Source organism: Panthera onca, chromosome F2, assembly GCF_046562875.1.
Source record: "Panthera onca isolate mPanOnc1 chromosome F2, mPanOnc1 haplotype 2, whole genome shotgun sequence".
In the NCBI taxonomy this organism is placed as follows: Eukaryota; Metazoa; Chordata; class Mammalia; order Carnivora; family Felidae; genus Panthera; species Panthera onca.
Window position 1 is genome coordinate 80515330 of NC_138356.1, and position 22771 is coordinate 80538100.

At 50.7% G+C, this 22771-nt stretch overlaps 1 protein-coding gene across 16 annotated transcripts in view; it reads right to left on the reverse strand.

Moving 5' to 3' along the window:
• Window positions 1-22771, reverse strand: part of PTK2 (protein tyrosine kinase 2) — a 257923-nt gene that overhangs the window by 112579 nt on the left and 122573 nt on the right. For all 16 annotated transcript variants that reach the window (XM_078441853.2, XM_078441844.2, XM_078441846.2 and 13 more), the window contains 3 exons: window positions 20928-21007; window positions 18908-18970; window positions 6244-6298 (listed from right to left, as the gene is read on the reverse strand). In XM_078441853.2, the coding sequence (XP_078297979.1) occupies window positions 6244-6298; window positions 18908-18970; window positions 20928-21007 (198 nt within the window). The remainder of the gene's footprint in view (window positions 1-6243; window positions 6299-18907; window positions 18971-20927; window positions 21008-22771) is intronic.

The window sequence follows — 22771 nt, forward strand, 5'->3', positions numbered from 1 at the left end:
TGTTTTAAAGGGACGGGCAGGTGCAAGAAAGCATGAGGACACCGTCCCATCCTGTTATCCTTCAGTTTCTATGCAGCACTGAGAACTGCAGGCAAAAGCTTTGGCAGAAGAGAGACTGAAAAGCTGGGGGGAGGGGAGGACACGGGTGCTCACGAGCCTCAGTGTGGCTGGCTGTCCCAGCAAACCCAACCCTTCTGGTTTGCAGCCTTTTTTGTTTGTTTAACATCACAAAGCTGGTCATAAAAAAGTAATCCGCATGTAACAGGCAAATCCCAGCCGCTGGGGATCCTGAGTGTCTCACTGATCCCCTGACACAAGCCCTCCCAATCCTGCTTGTCCCTCGACCGCCAGCATCAGGGAGGAGGAGAAGCGAGGCCGGGCCCTGTCCCTTCTCCGTCCTTCCACATCAGGCACACAGCCCTGCCTTCTGACCTTGCACTCAGCAAACCCCCCCCCCCCCCCCAGATGACAATGACAATGACGATGACGGAGGATGACGTGTGTCCTGATGAGCACGTGCTCTTCTGCGAGGGGACTGAAGCCACCAGCCCTGTGCTCCTGCTCCATCCCCAACACTCAGCCACGGGCCTGGGAAGACACCAGGGAGTTCTAACTACGCAGAGGGCAGCCTGAGTCACAGGTTTCCCCCTCCCTGCATCTGAACCTGCGGAAACGCATCAGAGGCCTCACACTCGGAAGCGGAAGTCAGGGGAGGACAGCAGCTGCAGCAGCAAGCAGACGGTGGCATCCACTTGGGACGCCTGGCCGGGAGGGGGGTGCCCACGCTTCCCCACGGTCTGCGCTGCTCGGAACCTACGGTGTCCGGTGCCGGACAAGAACCAGAAAACCGTGCTGTCGGAGAGGAGCCCCAGATCCATTTTTAGGAGAAGGACCTCACAGCAAGCACCACTGCTTTCCCACTTTTCAGCAAGGAAACAGCTCCACCAGGTCTCACTTCCCGGACTCTCCTGATGTTAAGACACTTCCGGAACCGGTCGAACAAGCAAGACTGTTGGGCACCACGTTCCATCCACCCACTTACAGTTCCAAACCCCCCGCCCCCTCGTGTTTGCCTGGATTTAGGAAACGAGGCGTCTGTCTGTCCATCTCCAGAGAGAAAAGTACCCAGAAGGTGATACTTCCTCAGGATGCAGCAGTATTATTAGGTCGGATGGTCAGAAACCACTGCTATTCAGCCGCTGTGAACTACCAAAGCAATCTTACTTCCGTCAGCCTACTAGTCATCAGGTGCTGCTAGCGGCAATGAACCTGCAGGGCATCCCCGATGGAAAGGTCGTAACATGATGCTACAGAAGTCTTGCAATAAAAGAATAACAGGCGGAAAATACACCGACTGAGGAATAATCTCATCCATCCACCGGCCAAGTGCTAAATACAGATGTACTCACGGTGCACAGAGCATATTTTTAAAGTGAGAGATAACTGACATACAACACCCTGTTGGTCTCAGGTGCACAACACCGTGATCTGGTGTTCGTTCACACCGTGAGAGGATCGTCTCAGTAAGTCTAGTGAACGCCCGTCTCCTCACACAATTCCCAATTTTGCTCTCTTGTGATGAGAACCTTTAAGACTCACGCTCTTGGCAACTTCCACGCGTGCGCTACGGTACTGTTAACCATGGTGACCTGTGCACGACACCCCCACAGCTTATTTATAAGCAGGAGGCCGTGTCTTTGACCCCCTTCACCCCTCCCCTGGCAGCCATCGATGTGCCCTCTGGATCTACGGGCTCAGTGTTTTGTTTGCCTCTAGATTCCACGCGTAAGTGAAATCAGACAGTGTTTGTCATTTTCTGACTTATTTCACGTGGCATGATGCCCTGAAGTCCATCCGTGTTGTTGCGAACGGCAAGCTTCCCTTCTTTTTTATGGCTGGGTGATATGCCACGTCTTGGCCGTCCACCCGTCCGTCAGTCTGCTCTCCCCGGTGCGCCTGCCCCTTCTGGTCTGCGGGCGCCAGGAATGACAGCCGAATGACCGCCAAGCTGGGCATTCCCGCGATTCACAAAGGTGCTAAGCCTGCAGTGGCCACCTGCTAATCGCAGGAATGCGGGCAAGGACCATTTTCGCTCAGGATGAAGCTCCGTGTTCTTGATCCCTCGGGAAGCATACAGCTGCTTCGGAGGTCTGTGAACTACTGGCCTCTCAGCTCTTCTCCTTCTGAAATGAGATTTCTACTGGGGGTTGTATGCAAATCAACAGAACTTGGCTATTCTACCTGCTACCGGACTTCAGATCTACACGAGGGCTGCAAAGACGGCCCCCGGCCCCCCGGGGTCGACGTGTCACATGACACCCACCGGCACCACTTTCTCAACCTCAGACCCTGCCTGGATCTCACCGGGCTGCCCGCCAACAGCCTCTCACTGTTCCTGAGCCTCACGCTGCGTTTACTCGTGTCTCCTCAGTGTCCCCCAGCCGTGACAGCTTCTCGCCACTTCTGAAGGGTAATCATCAGACCCTGGCAGACCGTTCCTCAGGCTGCGTTTGCCTGTTCATTTTCCCGGTGCAGTGTTTTTAGAGACGTGTCTCTGGCACGACTAGGATCGAAGAGACCGAGACTTACAGTACTTTGTCAATTATGCTTGGGAACCGAGGCGCAGACCTCCCCTCCTCTCTCCTGTCACAGCTCATTTAAGCTCCACCAAACGCAACAAGGCAGCCTCTCCGCCCTTGCACACCAGCCTCTGCAACGGCCTTCGGAGAAGCAAATGGACTGACCTAGCCTACTTCCGGGAAGCAAGCATGAACGAATCCGGCCCTACCGCAGGGCCGTTCTGGGAGAAGCGAGAAGCGGCTATGAGTCTCTCGTTAGCCGAAGTTTCACTGGCAACGGTTTTGAAGGAGGAACGGTCTGAACACAGCGCGCTCTGTCCTACAGCTGTCACCGCCACCCAGGCCTGTGCCGAGAGTGGCTCCGCGGACTCGGGCAGCAAGCAGGGCACGGCTGGACAGACTCACGCACGGGGTAAAGAAGTGCTGGCCTATGGGAATGAACTACCGATTTAGCTACTTAAGAAACCAAACAGACTTTACCTGTTTTACAAAAGTACTTCGGTTCTCTCACTAGAACTCAGGGGAGACCCTCTAGATGAATCTACACCGACACCAAGCAGTAGGTACAAATCCTGTTGTCCCCTACTTGCAGTAAAAGCAGCAGCAACTGAGCTTCTCAAATCACAGCTGCCCAGGGAAGGTTTTCTCGTGTTCCCCAAGGTCAGTGCCTCCCTTTCTGCTCGCGTGGCAGGCCCTCACCCGCCCCACCTCTGCCTGCTTCCACCCTGTTGTCCGGGCTCCCATTCTGCACTCTGCACAGCCATCACGCCCGCAGCCCCCCGAAAGCTGCTGCGCCCCGCCCCGCCCCACACAGGTGGCCGCTTGCCATCTGGGGGAGCTCGGGGTGGCCAGAAAAGCCCACCCGAGTCGGCAGCAGTGTCAGGACAGGGAGGCCGGTCGGCACGGACCCGGGGGACGACCTGGAAGAGGCCCGGAGGGGCGAGTGCTGTCAGGGGAGCGGGCTCCCGGGGCTGCTCTCCTGAGCAGGCCTGACCCCCAGCCGCATGCCTTCCTTCCACGGTGCCCCCTCCAGAGGGCTCCCCGCTAACTCTCCCCCCGTCAGCCGCTCTTGATGCTGTCCACGGCGTCATCTACGTCACCGATCGCCGGGCACGACTGCAAACACAGCGTTGGGGACGCGGCAGGCGCTATCCATGCCCTGGTGGATCTGAAATACAGCGGAGGCAGGCCGACCCAACGCGGACAAGGAAATCCCCGTGAATGTGGGCCTGAGAAAGTAAAGACCAGGGTTCTGAGCAGGGTCCTGAGAGAGGAGAGCGGTCCCCGGCCTGTACCTGTGGTGCGAGGAGACCACGACAGGGCGCAGAAGGCCCGGTCTGGGAGAGCCGGCCGCGGGGCCGGGGATGGGGAGGGGGCAGGGGGCACCACGGGTCCACTCGGCTACGCTTGCCCCAGGGTACCTTCTTGGATTCCCACACAACAGCAGTCATACCTCTCGTGACGAAGCACGGAAAAGACTGCAGTGACTCTGAGGCCGCCACGGGGCTCACACCTGAGCGCCACTCAGGACACCGTGGCCGCGGTCCAGCTACTTTCACATATTTTCCTGCTTTTCCATTCACAGTGGCTACGATGCTTGTCCGTTCAGTGACGTGAACGCACTACAGAATCGTGCCTTTTACTCGTGTGAACGCCTCCTCCCCACCCCACCCACGAACTGCAGATCCACGCACAGAGGCATCCCTTCCACTCGATTGTCCAAGGCCTTCTTGGAGCCACGGCGTGACTCTTCCAGGTCACACCGTCCCGCAACCCCAGGAGTACGGACGGCCCGCACCTCAAAACCCTCCAGAAGGACACAACCCTCTCGCTCTCGGGTACCTCCAAACACCCCGGATCTCGCCTCCAACCCCTCCCACTATGCCGGACTTCCTTAAAGCTCTTTGTCTCGGACCGCACCCCTCCCCACAACAGCCACCTAGCTCATGCCAGGTCTGCGAGCTGCCTGTCCCGCCCATCTCTGTACCTGGCCCTTATCACCTGCTCGGAGTATGCTGAGAGAGCTGGTACCCCGACAATTCACTCCAGCGTGTGGGGAGTAGATCAGGAAATGGGAATGCAAATGAAAGAGCAGGACGGCAACACTAGAAACCAGAGAGGCTGAGACGTTACAGAAGAGTATACTTCCCCCTCTCAACTGTGTCTCGTTACATTCGTATCAAGTACCTTATACTTTAAAAATAACACCTCTGTATCTGCTTCCCGTAAGATTCTCCAGAAGCTGTGTGATGGCGGGGCATGACCACCTCCCACGTGAGGCTGAGCAGACAGACTCAGGGAGACCGAGAACTAGTGCCTGTAGTCCTGTTCTCGATGAGACCAAGAACAAGCAGAACCTGGATGCCTGGACACAGGGCCTTCGTCACAGACTGCATTTGGTAAATTGCACCAACACCATGACCCAATGACAGGCAACGGGACATGGTCGACTATATATAAAGAACAGACAGTAACAGCACAAGGGCCAAGAAACCCTTGGGCAGAAACGATTAATGCAATAGACTGCTGACTCGGCATTTTATCGGCATGAGTGAGAGGCTCTGTGCTCCTTCCCTCCTCACACCAGAGAACACCTAGTGAGCTCTGTGTTCACTGTTCTCAGACTTTATACTTATGAATCCATTCATCCTCGTACGAAGCCCACGTGTTAGAAAGTGGTTTGGTCCCCACTTTATAGGTGTGGAAACGGAAACACAGTAAGGTTAAGTAACGTGGCCAACATCCCGTGCAATTCACGGTGATGAAGTCAGAATTTTCACCAGGGCAGTTTGGCTGCACAGCCAGGTTTCTGGACCAGTGTGCTACCTTCTCCTATAGCACACGTCTTATCCTGCTCGTGTGGTCTTCTGTGTGACTATTCTGGTACAGAACACCACCTCTGTGATAGAAAGAGCACGAACAGCCACCTTGATACACTGCCTCGTTACGGACACCGTGGTAACATCCATACATGAACCTATTAAATATTCACACACACCCCCCAAAAGACTATTTTCTTCATTGAGGAAATAAGAAACAGGCCCAAGACCACGGGCCTTGTAAATGGCACAGCTCCCACGGGCAGGACTCTGTTCTGACCCAAAGTCCGGCCCCCCGCACTTGACCGGCCCGGCACACGCTCTGGATTGGTGGGAAACCACACCTCACGGGCCCCAGGTGTCCCTCCCCTGACGTTCCCACAGCAGGGAGGGAGAGAAGGTGGCGCTGTGCAGAAGTTACTAATGAGGAGGGGTGTCCACGGGGTCAAAACAAGAGAGGACGGGCCTCCACAGGGCACTTACGTGGGCACGGCGTGCGCAGACACACAGCATTCAGCTACCGCTGTGGTTCTTCTACACACCGCTTCTTGGCTCTCGTGTGCCATGGCACCCGAGACCAGACAGGCCGAGGTGACAAAGCCTACCGTGCGTGCATCTTTCTTAGTCTTGTACTTAGCTGAGTGTCACACATAATCAAGAAGTGAAACAGTGGCTTTGTGGGAGAAAGCTGTGCCTACAAAAATCTACTTGCCATTAATATAAGCAAAATCACGATTAGCTTTTTTACGTTGTAACTTTTACACCCAGGGGAGAAAACCATACACCACGGGGGAGGTATTTATATAACATGGTCATTCGATTACAATAAAACAGATTCCAATTACCTTGACAGAATCCAGTAAACTCCTAGGAAAAAATCGCTTCAAACCAACATCTTTTCTGAAATATAAAAAGAAGCGTATTAACAAACAACACCACCAAATCAATTAATATAATGACATTGTTGCAAGAACATAAAAGCGATTTTAATTCTTTGTCCTTCCATATAGCATTCAAGAAGGAAGGAAATAGAACAAAGCTCCCATTTACCAGCACAGTCATGGAAGGGGTGGGACAAATCATTCTCTGGACGTGAGTAGAAAATACCAGTATAAGTTGGTTTCAGCAGAACGTCTCTTTCCCTTTTACCCCTCACTGCTGACGAGCCTTGTACACACAGCGCCTCTCGGCGAGCACGGTGTAGGAACACGCCGCCGGAAGGGTCAGCCTCGCAAACGCCAGTTTCAACTGGGGGACAGAGTTGCAGAGAAAGCCGACTGGCCAGAGTAGGAAAAGGTCTGGGATAAACCATGGAAGTTTAAAAAACATTCCTTGAAGTAATCCTAAAAGGCGACTAGTTTGTTTAAGTAAACCATTTCTGATGAAGGGACTCGTTTGGCTAACCACATTTTATCACCTGTGTTCCACACAGGAAACGGAACTCAAGAAATCAGGGGATCTGCCTAATGTCAGAAGGCTAAATGAGTGGAAATGCTAGAAGGCCCCGTGACTTTCTGTAGATCAGGCTGCAGAACTGGTCATTACTATCGCCTATCGCGAGCCTCAAAGTGCTCTGGCCGAGAAAACAGACCAGAAAGACTTGATCACTCTCCTTTTCCACAGTCCCTTTGGTGCCAAGGGCACCGGGATCTTTGGCCACTAGATGGCCCTCATGTGCCACACAAAATCGCGCCTCTGCAGACCTTACCGCCTGTCGGGAGACAGGTAGAGGGTATAAAAGGATCAAGAAGGAAAACACTGGCACGGTGGTATCTTTTCAGAATTACATAAGGAAAGCTAAATGGAAAATATTAAAAGATGATACGAAAGGGGTGACTTCTTTCTCCGTAATTTTAAGTTAGCTGTCATTATCAACAAAACTACAGAATCATGCAGCATTTACGTGGCTGATCCCCTATCCAAACATTTCAATCCCCTATTCTATAATCTGACTACTACTAAGCACCTAAACCAACAAACTCCTTGCTAAACCCAAAACTGGCTTCGGTCCCCATTCTTTTCACTGTTACTGTTATTATGTTCACTGCATCCTTATAAAAACTCTCTCTCAACATACCGTTTCCTGGTTCCACTTACTCAGTTAATTCATACAACCCACTTGTTTTTATTATATTTTCATTTATTATATTTTTCATGTATTCATTTACTATCTTTTATTACATTTTTCATTTACTATAGTTTCCATTTATTTTTCTAACCACCTCCCTTTGTAACTCCCCTGGCTGATCCTTTCAGCTCCGCTGAAATCTGTGCTGAGAGGCTGTAAAAGAGGGACAGTGTCCCCCCAGGGCCTTCCCTTCCTCGCTGCACAAACAGACAGGAATTTTGCATTAAGGGCTTGGGTGCTAATCACCAGGGAAGTAGCAGGACAAGCACGTAGAGAGAAGCAGCCTAGAGTCCCGAGGCGCTATTCCCCAGCGTTTCCTCCCCTATTCTCCTTTCAGGGCAACTGCTCCCTCATAGAAAGCACTTTCCATACAGAGAGATCTGGACGGGAATCCTCGCCTCGCCACAGGACAGATGTGGCTGTTACTAAACACCTAGAGACCCAAGGTTACCTGTTCGTAAAATGGGAACGCTGCTTCCTGCGGCAAACAGTGGTGCCGAGAATGCAGCAGGAACGTGTCAAGTCCCTATGACTCCAAGGGGGCAGTTTCCTTTCCTCCAGAAATACCACCGATGCCCCTCCTGTCTGGTCAGAGTTTGGCCCACATGCCTGACTCCCTGTTGTCTGAGCAGAGCAAGGTGTGACACTTTTCTGCCATAAGCAGAACACACGGTGGGGGAGGGGGAGGACAGCCGGAAGAGCAGGTGGGAGGAAGGCTGGCAGGTGCCCAGGGAAGGGGCTGGGGTGGGGTGGGCAGCAGAGGAAGTGACAGGCGAAGAGATTCGGGTCTTCCGGACACAAGGCTGTTAGTGCCCAATGACTGGACACATGTGAGAGGACCCCTCGCCCCGAGAAGGGGGGGCTGGGGGCAGGTCTGTTTCAGACACGGTGGGTGCAAGCAAGGTGTACCTCCTGGTGGGGGTTTCGAGGAGGCAGTAGGCCACCAAAGTGCCGGGGTGAGGGGAGGCCCAGGGCGGGACTGTCCTCCTCCCGACTGTGAGACCAGAACTGCCACAACTCAACCGCGTGATGCATCCACTTTTCGTGGAGTCAAGTGGAGAGCAAAGGATTTATCATACTCGTTTCTGTCACAGATGGGAACATTAAACAGGGACCAAGAGGGCCGTATGTTTTGTGAAAAATGAGAGAGGGATACTTTGTGAAAATGAAGGCGATTCCTAGGCATTACTTTTACTTCCAAGATGAAGGCAACTCCATCTCGGGGTGGGGGGCGGGGGTGCGAAGCTAAGACCAACTAATGCTAACAAGTATAGCTTTTCCAACTACTTCGAGCAATGGCTCTGTAACTTTCGTCTATGTGCTAGAGGTCTTTTAAATGTGACACCTGGCAAGGAGAAAATAAAAATGAGGCTCAAGTAAGCAAAGCCAGTGAAAAAATTCAACAACACATTTCCATTCATGTAATCAGGAAGCCAGTCTGCTTTGGGCTTCGTGGTGGGGACGCCAGAAACCCCAGCAGCGCCTCAGGCGTTCTAGGTTTGAGGGAGGGCCTATTACAGACATCTAAATTTAGACCCTCTCTTAGGACCCCCCCGCAGGAACAGGCAGCCTGTCCCACTTTCAATACGAGGCCGCCTCTGCAAGCCATGCGCCCGGCTCTGGTCACGACGTGCCCGCTCATCTGCAGGCTCGAGCTTGGCTTCTGGCGCCGTAGAACTCACCGGAACCCAAGCTCCACAACTGTCGGACGACGGGAATCGAACAGATCCTACTTCTACATCTTAAACACAATACAACTTGGTTATAAGACCTTTGTTGTGAGGTAGTTCCTTACTACATAAATGATTGTCAAAGGGCGGATCCTAAATTCACATAAATTCATTTGACAAAAAATTATCTACAAGGACCTTTTAGATTCCTGCCAAACCCCAATTCCCAAACTCAGGCACAAGGTTTTCAATTTCCACACGAGTTCAAAGGAACCTTCCTAACCTACAGACAGCTGACAAGATAGTAACATTCGGTGAGAGCCATACTGTTCACTACAGTAGCCATGTGAAGCAATTTAAATGAGTTAAAATTAATCTAAAAATCCAGTTTCCCAAACCACAAGAGACTCTCAACAACAGAGGACAAACAGGGTTGATGGCGGGAGGGGGTGGGGCATGGGCTAGCCGGGCGATGGGGACCAAGGAGGGCACCTGTCTTGATGAGCCCTGGGTGGTGGGCAGAAGTGAGGACTCAACTGAATTCTACTCCTGAAGTTATATATTAACTAACTAAAACTTAATTACAAGTAAACCAACAAAATAAAAATCTAGTTCCCTGTCGCTGGGGTGACATCTCAGGGGCTCGGTGGCCTCACGGGGCCGGCTGGGCACACAGACACTTCCACCACCGTAGGCCGCTGCGCTGGGTCCAGGACTGGAGGCACCCTGACCGTCCTGGGCCCGGGGCCGCGGGCCGAGGGCTCCTCAGGAAGGGCAAGGGTGATGCCGGGTACAGCTGCATGGACACTGTGGGACATCCACGCGGGGCTCGAACCTCCCGAAGCCCTGAAACAAGGAGCAGGGTGCCCGCAGCTCTTCCGGGAGGGAGCTGGGACCGCCTGTTCACGTGAGCCATGTTCTTCCCACTTTGCTCTCAGGAATGGCAGCTCTCTAGCCATTTAGTCTCTAAGATGCAAATTCTTTTTCCCTGAAGCTTCCAGGAAACCAAGGCTGTGCTCGTTTTCTTGCTCATACTGGGCGCCACGTCAGATAACGGGCAGAAGAACCACACGCTCCCTCTTCCCAAGTGAGACCCAGTGTAAACAGCCAACCGCACGGAAGGTGCCGTCAGACAGCAAGGTTCCCAAACCAGTAAATATACTGGTTGAGATTTAGGGTTCCTGGGACTCAAAACTGTATTTGTGATGAATTTTAAACCAGAATCCTCTTGATGAATGTTGAATTTACCTCTGTCCTTCACAGGAAATACTTAAACCACTACTGATGGACAGGACTTCCTTCTCCTTCCCTTTTGCTCAACTTCAAACAAAGCTGTGCCTTCCCACGTCTCAGGGCCAACGACCCGCGTCCCAGTGCTGCCCACACCCCTCCCTCCGGCAGGTGCAGAGGCACCTGCTCCAGCAGTCCTCCCCTCCCTCAGCGCCTTCTTGACCCCTGGGTCTACCACGCACCAAGAAGAACTCTCCAGAGCGCACCGGGTCCTGCCTAGACACTCCCAGCCAGCGGCCCTGACCTGCACACGTGTCTCCAAGTCTCCAGACCCACAACACAGCAGGTTTTGGAGACCCGAGTACAGAATTAGCTTCACTCTCAAGAAGTTCTTCCGTCAAAGATGAATTTATTTCCCCTTTGGCACTACTTCTGAGAACACTGAGACCTTGGTTAACTAATACTCTGTGGACATAATTCCTCAAAGATGTAAAGCCCGGGAAAAAAAAGCAACCAAAACTGATGTTAAAAATATAACTAAAGTGTGCATTTTCATATAGTATCTCTCTCATCCTTGCCCCAAAACTCTCAGAATTGAGTATCTTTAATATAAAAATACTACTGAGATATCTAACCTCTAAAATACCTTAGGCCTCTTAAAAACTGATAAATACAAAAATTCTCTAATTGCAGTAGAGACGGCTGTCTTTTGGCCGGGTCCAGTACTGTGCTCCTCCCTTGCAGCCAGGTGTGGCCATGTGACTGAGACTCAGCCACCGTCCCTCCAAGGGACAGTACTCTGTACATACCCGTGTCCTTGCAGGGAGGGGAGACAGAGAGAATGCCCGCCTCTTCCTCCTCTGTGGGGCTGAAGTACAAATGTGACTGGGTCACGGGGTGGCAGGCCACGGATGCTGGGATGGCCAGATTAAAGAGGCCTGGCACCCTGGTGACGAGCGCTGACCACCTAGGCCTGTTCTGTATGAAAGAGAGATGACCTTCTGTCTTAGTCAAGAACTGTCGATTCATGCCAAATCTGTCAGCGGCTTCTTCTCTGATTACATAGGCAGCTAAAAAAGCACTAGATTGCTATTAAGAAAAAAGACAACGAAAACAGTGCAAAATTATAATTTGCTTCAGTTAATTTTAAATCATGAATTTGTTTTCACTCAAGAAATACTGGGGGGCACCTGGGTGGTGTAGTCAGTTAGGCATCCGACTCTTGATCTCGGCTCAGGTCATTATCTCACTGTTCGCGAGTTCGAGCCCCTAGTCGGGCTCTGTACTGATGGCACAGCGCCTGCTTGGGATTCGGTCTCTCCTTCTCTCTGCCCCTCCCCTACTTGTGCATGCGCATACTCTCTCTCTAAAAATAAACAAACTTAAAATAATTAAAAAAAAAAAAAAGAAATGCCAATGGATGGAACACCTATAAACGTCAGACACCGCTAGGTGCTGGGGCGGCAGGAGGGCCCCCATCCATGCAGCTGACAATTAGCAGAGGACAGAGACAAGGACACCCACAATTGCAGAGAGATACATTACATGCAAAGACGACTGAGAACACATTTCTTAAAAAGGCAAACCACTTAAGAAGGAAATGAGCAGAAGTGAGAAGCAGAAGTGAGAAGGCCCGGACCCGAGGGCGGTGAAGCTGAGCCTGTCATGCCTGGCTCTCCAAGAAGCCCCCTGGAGCCCCGCCTGCCCAAGCTCGGACCACCGGGCTCTGATTCAAGGCACTGGGAGGCTTGAGTGAGTCAGAGTCACAGAGGACTGACACAGTCCTGGCACCATCATATGCACGCACGTGCAGCAAGAGGTTCCTGGACAAAGAGCAGATCGCATCCCAAGGAAAGAACTTGTAGAACTGAAAAGTATCAACGGGGAAACGAAACATGAGCTGACGAGGTATGACAGAAAGACGGATGGCTTCCCAAGGACAGATCCGAGGACGGGACACACTCATGACACAGACAGAAACAGAGATGGGAAATGGTTCAGAGCTACCAAGGTCCAAATGTCCCAGCTGACAGTTCCAGAGCTCACGGCATCACCTCCCGGATGAGAGATGCAAATCCACAGAGCCAAGCAGTCGGTCCCATTCCCAGCTGGGCGAGGAGACGAACGCAGGCTCAAGGCAGGGGCGAAGCTGGAGGAGCAGCCAGAGAGAAATGGCGGCAGATGTGTCAGCAGCCATCCTGGACTGTCACCCCTTGAGCGTGGACAAGGAACACGTGTCAAGGGGGACACCGGAAGAGTGGGCCGAGGTAAACACAAGAACGTTTAAGAGACACAGTGGGAAGCATGCAGCCAAGTCAATAACATCCGCCTGAAATCATAACATCTAACACGTGCGCTTTCAGCAGAGGCAGAACTAACATAAGGGAAGCGGCGCGCGAGCTGGAAGGAGCCACAGAGAGTCAGGATGTCCCAAGGTCCTTGTGCTCCAGAAGAGAGGATTAAGATAATTTTATTTACTTATAATTTTTTATGTTTATTTTTAAGAGAGAGAGAGTGTGTGCAAGAAGGGGAAGGGCAGAGAGAGAGGGAGACACAGAATCCAGAGCAGACCCGAGGCTCTGAGCTGTCAGCGCACAGCCTGACGTGGGGCTCGAACTCACAAGCTGTGAGATCATGACCGGAGCTGAAGTCAGATACTCAACCGAATGAGCCACCCGGGCACCCAAGATAATTTTAAATCTAGATGCGGTTAAGTTAACATGGAAGGCTAAAACCTAAGGGTAACTAATAAAAGAACAGAAATGGTTTATAAATTTCCGAATCATTAGAGACGAAAGTTTGGAATAAGAAAACCAATTAAGAAATAGACATCAAAAAGAAAAAGCCACACACTTACATGTACACACACAAATCCCCTCCACAAAAGACAAAGTTAAAAAAAAAATTAAGACAACAGAAATAAAGACAACACAAGCCAGTCCAAACGCATCAGTCATACTAATAAACACAAATATATTAAACCCATCAGTTAAAAGAATGATTTATTAATTAGCAAACTGGATTTGAGAAATCCCGCTCTATGAAGCTTACAAGAGACATGCCTGAAAGTATAAGGATGTGAAAAAGTGGGCAGTAATATATAAGAAAAGGAAATGGAAACCAGGCCAGTGCTAACCTAAAGAAGACCAAACAGACTTTAGGGGGAAAGCCCCCCGGAACAAGAAAGCACGATTAGGCACACCAAGAGCAACTGAACAAGGACACGAGATTCGGGAAGATAAACACTCTGTGTGTTCCAATAAAAAAGCACAAACATAAAGCAAACATGGAGTGAAATCGGCAGAGCTCCCGTCACACAGAGAAACACGCCTTCTCAGTCGCCGACAGGTCGGCAGACAAAATACCAGGAAAGACAGACACTCACAAGCTTGAACAGAAAATGCATTTTTAAAAGCACACTACAACATCTATCTGTGCTGTACACATACAGCAGAAGGTTAACAGTAGAGTCTGGGCGGCGGACAGGCAAGTGCATGCTGCTCAGGCCTTTCAACTTGCTGTGTGTCTGAATTTTTTCCTAGTAAGTGACTGGAAGGAAATGACCTTACACCAGCCTACAAAGACAGTCTCTACAAAAGCCAAAGAAGCTGTTACCACACAGACCCTTAAAAAGAACTCCTTAAAAAAATTATCTGCACATTTGCAAATGTGAAGATCGAAATAAATCCATAAAGGTTTTAGAATAAACACCAGGTCTAGGACGCCTGGGTGGCCCAGTTGGTTAAGCGTCCGACTTCGGCTCAGGTCATGATCTCGGGTCCGTGGGTTCAAGCCCCACGTCAGGCTCTGTGCGGACAACTCAGAGCCTGGAACCTCCTTCAGATTCTGTGTCTCCCTCTCTCTGCCCCTCCCCTGCTCGTGCTCTGTCTCTCTCTCTCAAAAATAAACAAACATTAAGAAAAAATTAAGACAAACCAGAATAAATATCAAGTCTTGAAATTCAAAACCGAAATGAAAATGCTGGCACATTTTACTACACCAAAAAAACAAAGAAAAAAAGGGGCAACTGGGTGGCTCAGTTAGTGGAGTCAATGACTCCTGATTTCAGCTCAGGTCATGACTCCAGGGTCATGGGATCAAGCCCTGTATTGGGCTCCTTGCGGAGCCTGGAGCCTGAGATTCTCTGTCTGCCCCTCTTCCTGGCGCGTGTGCGCTCTCTCTCTCTCTCTCAAAAAAACCCACAAAAAATAAAACACAAAATATGTTTGTGTGATGAAAGCCGTCTGATCGCAGTTGATGGACAAAGACAATTTGGGAAGAACATACAGAACAAATACTATAAACACAGTTAATATGACAAAAACCTCTTAAGAAAAAAACATAAATATACTGGAAAAACTGGTAAGAAATACAGCCAATTAAAAAAAAAAGGAATATGAAGTGGCCCACGTATGGGAAGGTGTTCAACACTAATCGGCCTGAAGTACATAAAACAAGCTATTATTTGTTGTCCAACAGGCCAAACGAACATCGCCTCGTGCGCCTCACCCGTCTGGTGGACGGAGGCGCTGATGTGCAGTCACTGAAAACGTGTCTCCAGGCTGCTCGTCTGTTAAACCACGTGCTCCATGCGCTAAGAATATTCGTGAAGACTGAGACCGCGAAGGTGGCTGACACTAACTGCTGGGATCCACACACTTTTACGTTAGGTGACGGGGTGGTTCCGATGTTCTCCGGCTGGAATGTCTTACTATCTCTGTACACACGTAAAAACTATTTATTTCCAAAGGCTCAAAGCTAAGTTAACAGATGCACTCTGAAATTCCTTTATATGCTTTCTTCTTACTAAAACTCTGCAGTGACCGTACACAGTATGGTGTTCATGCCGCCTGGCGAGCTCCGGCCGGACCGTGATCACAGCGGGAAGGACGGGCAAACGTGAAGTCGGGGCCGGCACAAGTCCGCACGAGGACCCCGGAGCACACAGTGAGGACAGTCCGTGTGCAAGCGGGACCTGGGCCCAGATACTCGGCCGCAGAGCATCTCAGCTGACCCGTCGCCCAGAGAGAGGGCGGCCACACAAGTGACACGACTTCGCGGGCCCACCAGAGGGAGGCTGACCACAGCAACGCAGGGAGCAGCACGGTCACACCCCGAACTCCAGCCCCCACATCCGCCCCGCTCTTCCTTACCTAGCGTGTCTGCTCTACGTAAACAGCAGACCTGCGTAAGAACACGCAACATTCCCCTCGTCGTAACGGCTAACTCCGCTTTTCCCCCACACGCTCTAACAAGGCGCGTGATCCCGAAACTGTGCTGCGCCCATTTCTCCCGTAACAGGAGCACAGGCCCCTGCCTGGACAGTAAGTACCCCACAGTCCCCACTTCCCGGGCCCACCCATCAGGGCCCCACCCGGGTCCTCTGCTCCTGTCACCTCAATTTCTGTCATCTTTACAAATAAGCCAACTTTTTCCAACTCCAGTGCGATCTTTGACTTTCATTTCAAACAGACCTTGAACTGAAAACTCCTGTCTGCAAATAAGAGCAGCCACCAGCCCGCCTTGACGGATACCTGCTTCTTCATTTTCCTTCTTCCAACTATCTGTCCTCGCTGCTACAGATGCGTCAATGCCCAGTCCGTGGAGGTTTCACTTGGGCCCCTGATGTCCTGTGCTCCGTGTCCCTTTTACAGTATGCCTGGCTCCCTTCATCCTGTGACATCACAGTTCCTGCTGTGGCCTCGCAGACACAGGGCGGGTACGGCTCACACCATCTGTTCCCAGTCACTGCAACAAGACGGGCTTCCGTGGTGACCCCAAGGACGTGCACAGGTGGCTTCTGTACCCTGTCACTAACGGCCAGGTGATTTATAATCCGGGACCTTCTCAGACTTCATGGCACTATCCACCATGGGCCAGACCTCTTCAGATCGTCATATCTACCTACCCGCTGGCTTTTCACCCCTCTAGCCCTAAGCCCACACTTCTCTTTCCTTTTCATTTAAAAAACCTGCATGTTTCCTGGAGCGCCTGGGTGGCTCAGCTGGTTAAGCATCCAACTTCGGCTCAGGTCACGATCTCGCGGTTCGTGAGTTTGAGCCCCGCGTCGGACACTGTGTCTGAAAAGCTCAGAGCCTGCTTCGGATTCTGTGTCTCCCTCTCTCTGCCCCTCCCCTGCTCACGCTCTGTCTCTTTATCTCAAAAATAAATAAACATTAAAAACATTAAAAAGCATGCAGGTTCCCTCAGAACTAGCTCCTCCACAAACAGAACCTCTTCCTGTGACCAGTATCCCCGGTGGCCCAGGACAGAAACCAGGAGAGCCCTGGGATCCCTCCTTAGGCTGCTTACCCAAGTCGACCAGCCAGCCAGGCACACAGGCTCCAGCTCTGGCCACCGCCCTCCTGACTGCTGGGGCCGCTACGCCCACGACACAGCCTCGCTCCTTCTCAAGTGGACAGGGGGGATGCGAGGTGTCTTGGTTCTTTGCTTCTATTTTGAATTTTCATTAATAAAATGCCAATCCCGCAAATACAGAGCTCTGAATCACAAACCTCCTCGAACCACTGTCCCGCCTAAGAGGGCTCAGCAGCCGGCCGCCGATGTCAAGGACCAAGCCCTTGTGAAGAAGGACCCGCCCCCTCACAGTGAACTGAGGGTTTTCTAGCTGCTGTCTGATTGTTCCTGTTTCTGCGCCTTCACAAAGGCTCATCGCACCTGCCCACATTCCTTCTCCGAGACGGGGTGACCACACCTGCTGTGACACCACGTCAGACATCAAGTACCAGGCCCCCCACGCGTCCTCCAAGTACTGCTAGTTCGGCTTCTAGCACACTACTCCACGATCCTGCTTACTTGTCGGAGCCCAGCCTCTAGCCGCGAGCCTCCTGAGGGCAGACAGTTTGCATGATTCATCTCTGAGTCTCCAGCACTCGGCGGCCAATGGCTCGGCAGGTGCCTGGTGACGTCTGTTAAGTGAACTAATGAGTAAAAGCTAAACGGACAAAGGAACAACCAACCAAATAATCAAATAACCAAATAGGTAAAACTATTCCTGCTTTTCCTGAACCTCCACTCGAATTGAGGACAAGCCCAGTATCGTCTAAGACAAGATCCTCAGTGATTCCTCCGATTCTGGTCACCTGTATTTTAAGCACCAAGAGTCTGGAAGGCTGAAGAGTGTGGCAATTGTAAACAAAAATCGAAACCATAGTGAATGTTAGTTGCTCTCCTTTTAGGTTATTAATGGCATCACGGCTTCTACGCCGTCTACTAAACGTCAGGAAAAATTCTACCTAAAATAATTCTGCCTGCTAAGACATCCTAGCTGATCTCAACTCTTTCACTCATCTCCAACCAACTGCTATTCACCCTACCCTGTCCGTTAAGGGGCACAACATATGTATAGATGGTGCTCAGATAAACACAGGCAGAGCACTTGGGAAGTGTCCTCTGTGCTGCACGCGGTCACGGACCCCAGGCGGACACACCGCATTCAGAAATCAGGCCGTGAACTGGCCCTCAGAGCCTCAAACAGGACAGACGGCCCAGGTGGTACTCATTCAGCCCTCACAGCCTGGCAGAAAGGAGGCTCATGTTAATTATAAAAAATAACCATCGCATCTACTACAACCAGTTATTACCTCAAATGGTTGTACCTGCTCTGTAACTAAGTTCCAAAAATGTTTATTTTCTACTTTTATATGTAAATGACCCCACCTCCCCTGCAAAATCTTGCTGTCAAAATGGCAGGGGTCCTCCCCTGTGTGGCAGGGGTCGGGCTCCAAGAGAGTCCAAGCAACATGCGGAGTCAGTTCAAGTTGCTATCACAGCAGGGTAGTGACGGACAACCTTTTACTTTATTTTGCCACGTCTCCCAAATACCACAAGGAGTTAGTTCAGTAATAACAGAGCCAGAAAAAGTTAGTGTTGGCCACACGTGGCACCACTGCTAATCAAGCTAACAGCGGCCTTTACCGGGACATAATAAACATCAACTCTCTTTTGCCGCACTAATTATCAAAAAGATGAAGAACAGAATTCCAGCCTCCCCAGACACAGGCTCCAGCATGGCTCACATGCATTTAATACAAACTAATACAACAGTCTAAGACATAAGTTAACTCCATTATCAGAAAATTTTCCAGTTATTCTAAATATTCTGATACATGAGCAAAAAGGAACTCACACATCTCACTGTTTTGGAAAAATCCCTTTGTAAATGTATCTGGAGAACATAAATAAAGGCTGAATCGGTAATTCTGAATTCGAAGCGAACTACAAGTGAAACTTCACCCCAGTGTGATTCAATCTACAGAGATACAATGGCCTGACGACATCTGTCAAAAAATTAAACTGTCAGTTCACACAATTGCTGTTATGAAGAATGCTTTCCTTAGAAAAACTTTCCTTCTTCCAGATCTAATGGTTTTAGAAGCAGTAGTATTTCAGGTTCTGAAGTGAACTTGAAGTAAACAGCAAGCCCGGGGTCTGAAGGTGCTCGCGGCACGGGGTACTCACTCTAACACCTCATAGTTGGACTTCTTCTCTAGCGCGTTGCCTCGCATCTCCCAATACGAGCGCCTGAAACGGGGAAGACACACATTTACACACAAATGAGGAATTACTACGAGGAATCTCCATGTTGCTAAACAGTAACCACTTTGTGGCTCAGCCGCAAACGCCCGGATAAACTATGTGATAGAGACCGGATCTGACCTCCAGCATCACTCCCGTGCCCCAGTGAGGCCGAGGTCAGTTAACACAGACTTCGTCCCTATTGGACAATCTGACTTTCTCTTCTGACGTGAAGCAGGTTGGACTCTTGGTAAAGAGGAGACACGAGAGTCCAGGTCCGCTGCCTGCTGCTCCAGAGACTGCACCTACGAGCAAGACAGCTAAGGGACAGCGGACTCCTGCTGCGGCCAGGCGAGCATCACGCCCGCTGCTGCAGACGCACGTGGGCCACGAAGGCCAACCGCACGGGCAGTAACGGGACAGATACTCTGGCGGGACAGAGGGGCCGGGCTCCTCTTGGGTAAGTGCCGTCCACCACTCTGAATGTTCACAGTCTGAATTCTACCTTCTTACCCCAAACTGCACGTTCAAGCAGTTTCGGGTCTTGCTGGAACCAAGTCCTGTCTCTACAAAACCTGCCCTGAGTTGGGGGGCGGGGGGGTTCCCTCGACACAAAAGCATAAGCCCCGGCTGGAGCTGCTGTGGGAGACGCTTTGGGAGACACGACACTGCACATCCCCTCGAGTAATTTCATAGAACAAGACTCTGTTTCAAACCTGTCTGTAATAATAGAAATACTGGCTTTGTTTTTTAAATTGGCTTCTCTTTGGCCTATTTAAGATGGAAAGTACTAGATTGAGACGAAAAATTAAAAAGGGCCCCAACTGGGTCACATAATTTGTTCTCTTGCTTTCTGTCCATGGCGGGGGGTGGGGGGGGGGGGTTGAAGGAAGGGTGGTTAGTGGAGTGGCTAATTTGTCAAACTTTTTCTTCAGCATCGTATTTCATAATAAAGCCACTGGTACCGAGCAGGACGCAGAGGAGACGGATAAACGTGCCGTGGGAGGCCAGAGCGGGAGGGAGGGAGAGAGCTGTGTAGAAGCCGGAGCGGTACCTGGACCGCTCACGTGCAAGCTGACACCTCCTGAGCCCTGCTGCAGACAACACACGGCACGACCGTGTAGTAAGAAAAGCGTGCCCAAGGACACCTCTAAGTAACACCGGGAAGGGCCGGGAGTGGAGCAGGAGCGTGGACACTAGTGAGGGACGGCCTCTGTCACTCGGATATACAGTTACAGTCGAAGACACATTTTCAGGAGGAGTTGAGAGCTACGCTTAACCATCTTGGGGTCCTCGTAGAAAATGTTATCTAACAGCCTTACGCAATATAAAAAATGGTGATGGGGGGGAATTATCACTGTTTTGAGGACACGTGATTAAATTGTGGCTAGTTTAACCAACTCATCTTAAACTAGCAGCCCAGAGGAAATTTTAATTGAAAGCATACCTGAAAACCGTAAAATATTCTTTTATTCAAATCTTAAAATGGTAGCATAGGAGATAACGTATGACAAATGGTGACACACGTTCTCAGAAATAAGAAACATATTCTCAGATTTCCGCTTCCCTTAAACCTGCAACACGGTGGCCACTGGCCATATGTGGCTCTTTATGTCTCAATTTACGTGATGTGCACTCGCACACGGCACCACTCAGCACCCACTGGCTAGCGGCTGGCAACTGGGACATCGCACACCTGTCACCACAGGAAATCACTGCGGTGTGCTCTCATACCTGCTCACCCATGTGCAATGGTACGAATCACGCCATTCTAATTACAATGAAACATCTCTTTAAAAGACCCGAAGATTCCTGAAATAAGCACTGACAACCTAATTCAAAATCTCAGATTTTAGTCGGTATTTGATTAATAATCTTTATGAGAAAAATGGAGATAGCTGGATAATTTCCAAAACTAACGAAGATGATGAGCAAAGCCCTCCATGCACAGTTGCCACCTTACCGTATTTCTAGGCAGCCCAGCTTCAAAGCGATGTCCTGGTCCACCCGGTCAGCTATCTCCGACATGTAGTCACTTTTCACCTGCAGTGGGAAGGGATCGGGGAAACAAGGCCGTTTTAAAGAGCACGCCGCCGAGGTACTCGCTCCGTGACTGTCTTTTAGATCTTGTAGATCCGTGATCTGTCTTTTAGAGTGCCTTTTAGGTCCTTTACACCCACTGTGTCAATAATCACGGTAGAGGCTGGATATGAAAATGAGTAATGCCAAAAAGTGGTTAAAGAAATAAAACGGGCTCTTACTAAGAACCCATATACTCCACGAGCACTTCAACTTAAGAAGCAACTCACATCATTTGAACGAAAACCAGAAGGGAATCTCCATTTCCCCGCAAACTTGCAGTGGATGTATTTCCTGAACTCAAACTACGGTCCCAGCAGCATTCTTTGGACCCAAATGGCAAGGGCAGAAAATTCACATATTTCTTTTTTTTTTTTTTTAACGTTTGTTTATTTTTGACAGAGCCTGAGCAGGGGAGGGGCAGAGAGGGAGGGAGACACAGAATCTGAAGAGGCTCCAGGCTCCGAGCTGTCAGCACAGAGCCAGACACGGGGCTCGAACCCACAAGCCGTGAGATCATGACCTGAGCCGAAGTCGGACGCTCAACCGACTGAGCCACCCAGGTCCCCAGAAAATGCACATGTTTCAAAATCCATTTAGCCCCGCGACTGACAGGCCTCCACCTCACTACCATGTGTAAGTGACTAATCCACAAAGTCTTAACGTGTGGAAAATCTACGACAAGGAGCAGAATCTAAAAACAATTCCACAGGCACCTTCTGCGTAATGATTACGCTCAACTAAAGTAACTGAGGGACTGACGGCAGCTCTGAGAGCACTTGTCAGTGTGAAGACACCTCCCAAGACAAAATATGTAAAATCTCCTCATAGATTAGCATTAAGAGATCGACACCTGTAACCGATTCGGTGATGGGGAGCACTATTCTGAGCCTCGGTTAGTGAGGTGTTACCACGCCCCTAAAAGGAACTGCATTATTCTCATTAGCAGGCCTGTATCACAAAAAACTGCACTCGATTATTATGAACTTGGCCCAGGCAGACTTCTGTGGAAATCCATCTCGTGTCTTATTAGAGAAGTATTTCCAAAAGCCTTGGTTTTGCCTCTTGGCTCAACGCTAAAATATTTACACTTGGGCCCTCTACAGAAAAAGTGTGTTGACCTTGGCCCTTGAAACAGATTCCAAAGATCCTGCTCTTCAACTATTACCTCCTAGCCTGTCGGTTCACCCGCTCAAAGGATTTCTACGCCCCGGTTCGTCACTCTGTCTCCTTTGCATTAGAGATTTTGTCATCACGACTTTCCCTCACAAAGAACCTCAACTTCTCGGTCTGTCAACAACCCTTTATTCCGCCTGCCTGGCAAAACCAACACGTAGGAACCAACCACCGCGTCCCTGTCCGTGCCTACTGCTGACCAACAGGAGAAACCACACGACAGCGTACGCTCGGCCTCAGTCCAGGACGGCGAACCTCGCACGGGGAGCGGAGACTGCCCGGGAGCTCGGCAGCGTCTGCCTAGGAAGTGCGTTGACACACGGATTCCCACCTCCTCCAGCCGATTCGCCACAGTCTTTCTTACAGGGAAGAGAAGAGTCTTCGGACGGGAACATCCTCGTCAGCGTACTGAGACTCTAGAACCCGGTGTGAACGGTGCTCACCTACTCACTCCTCTCTCGCAGGGGAGGAGCGACGGCCACTCGCCCAGCAGTGGCCAGCCATCTGGCACTTCTGATCTGAACACCGTTTCCTCTCAAAACCTCTGCCTCA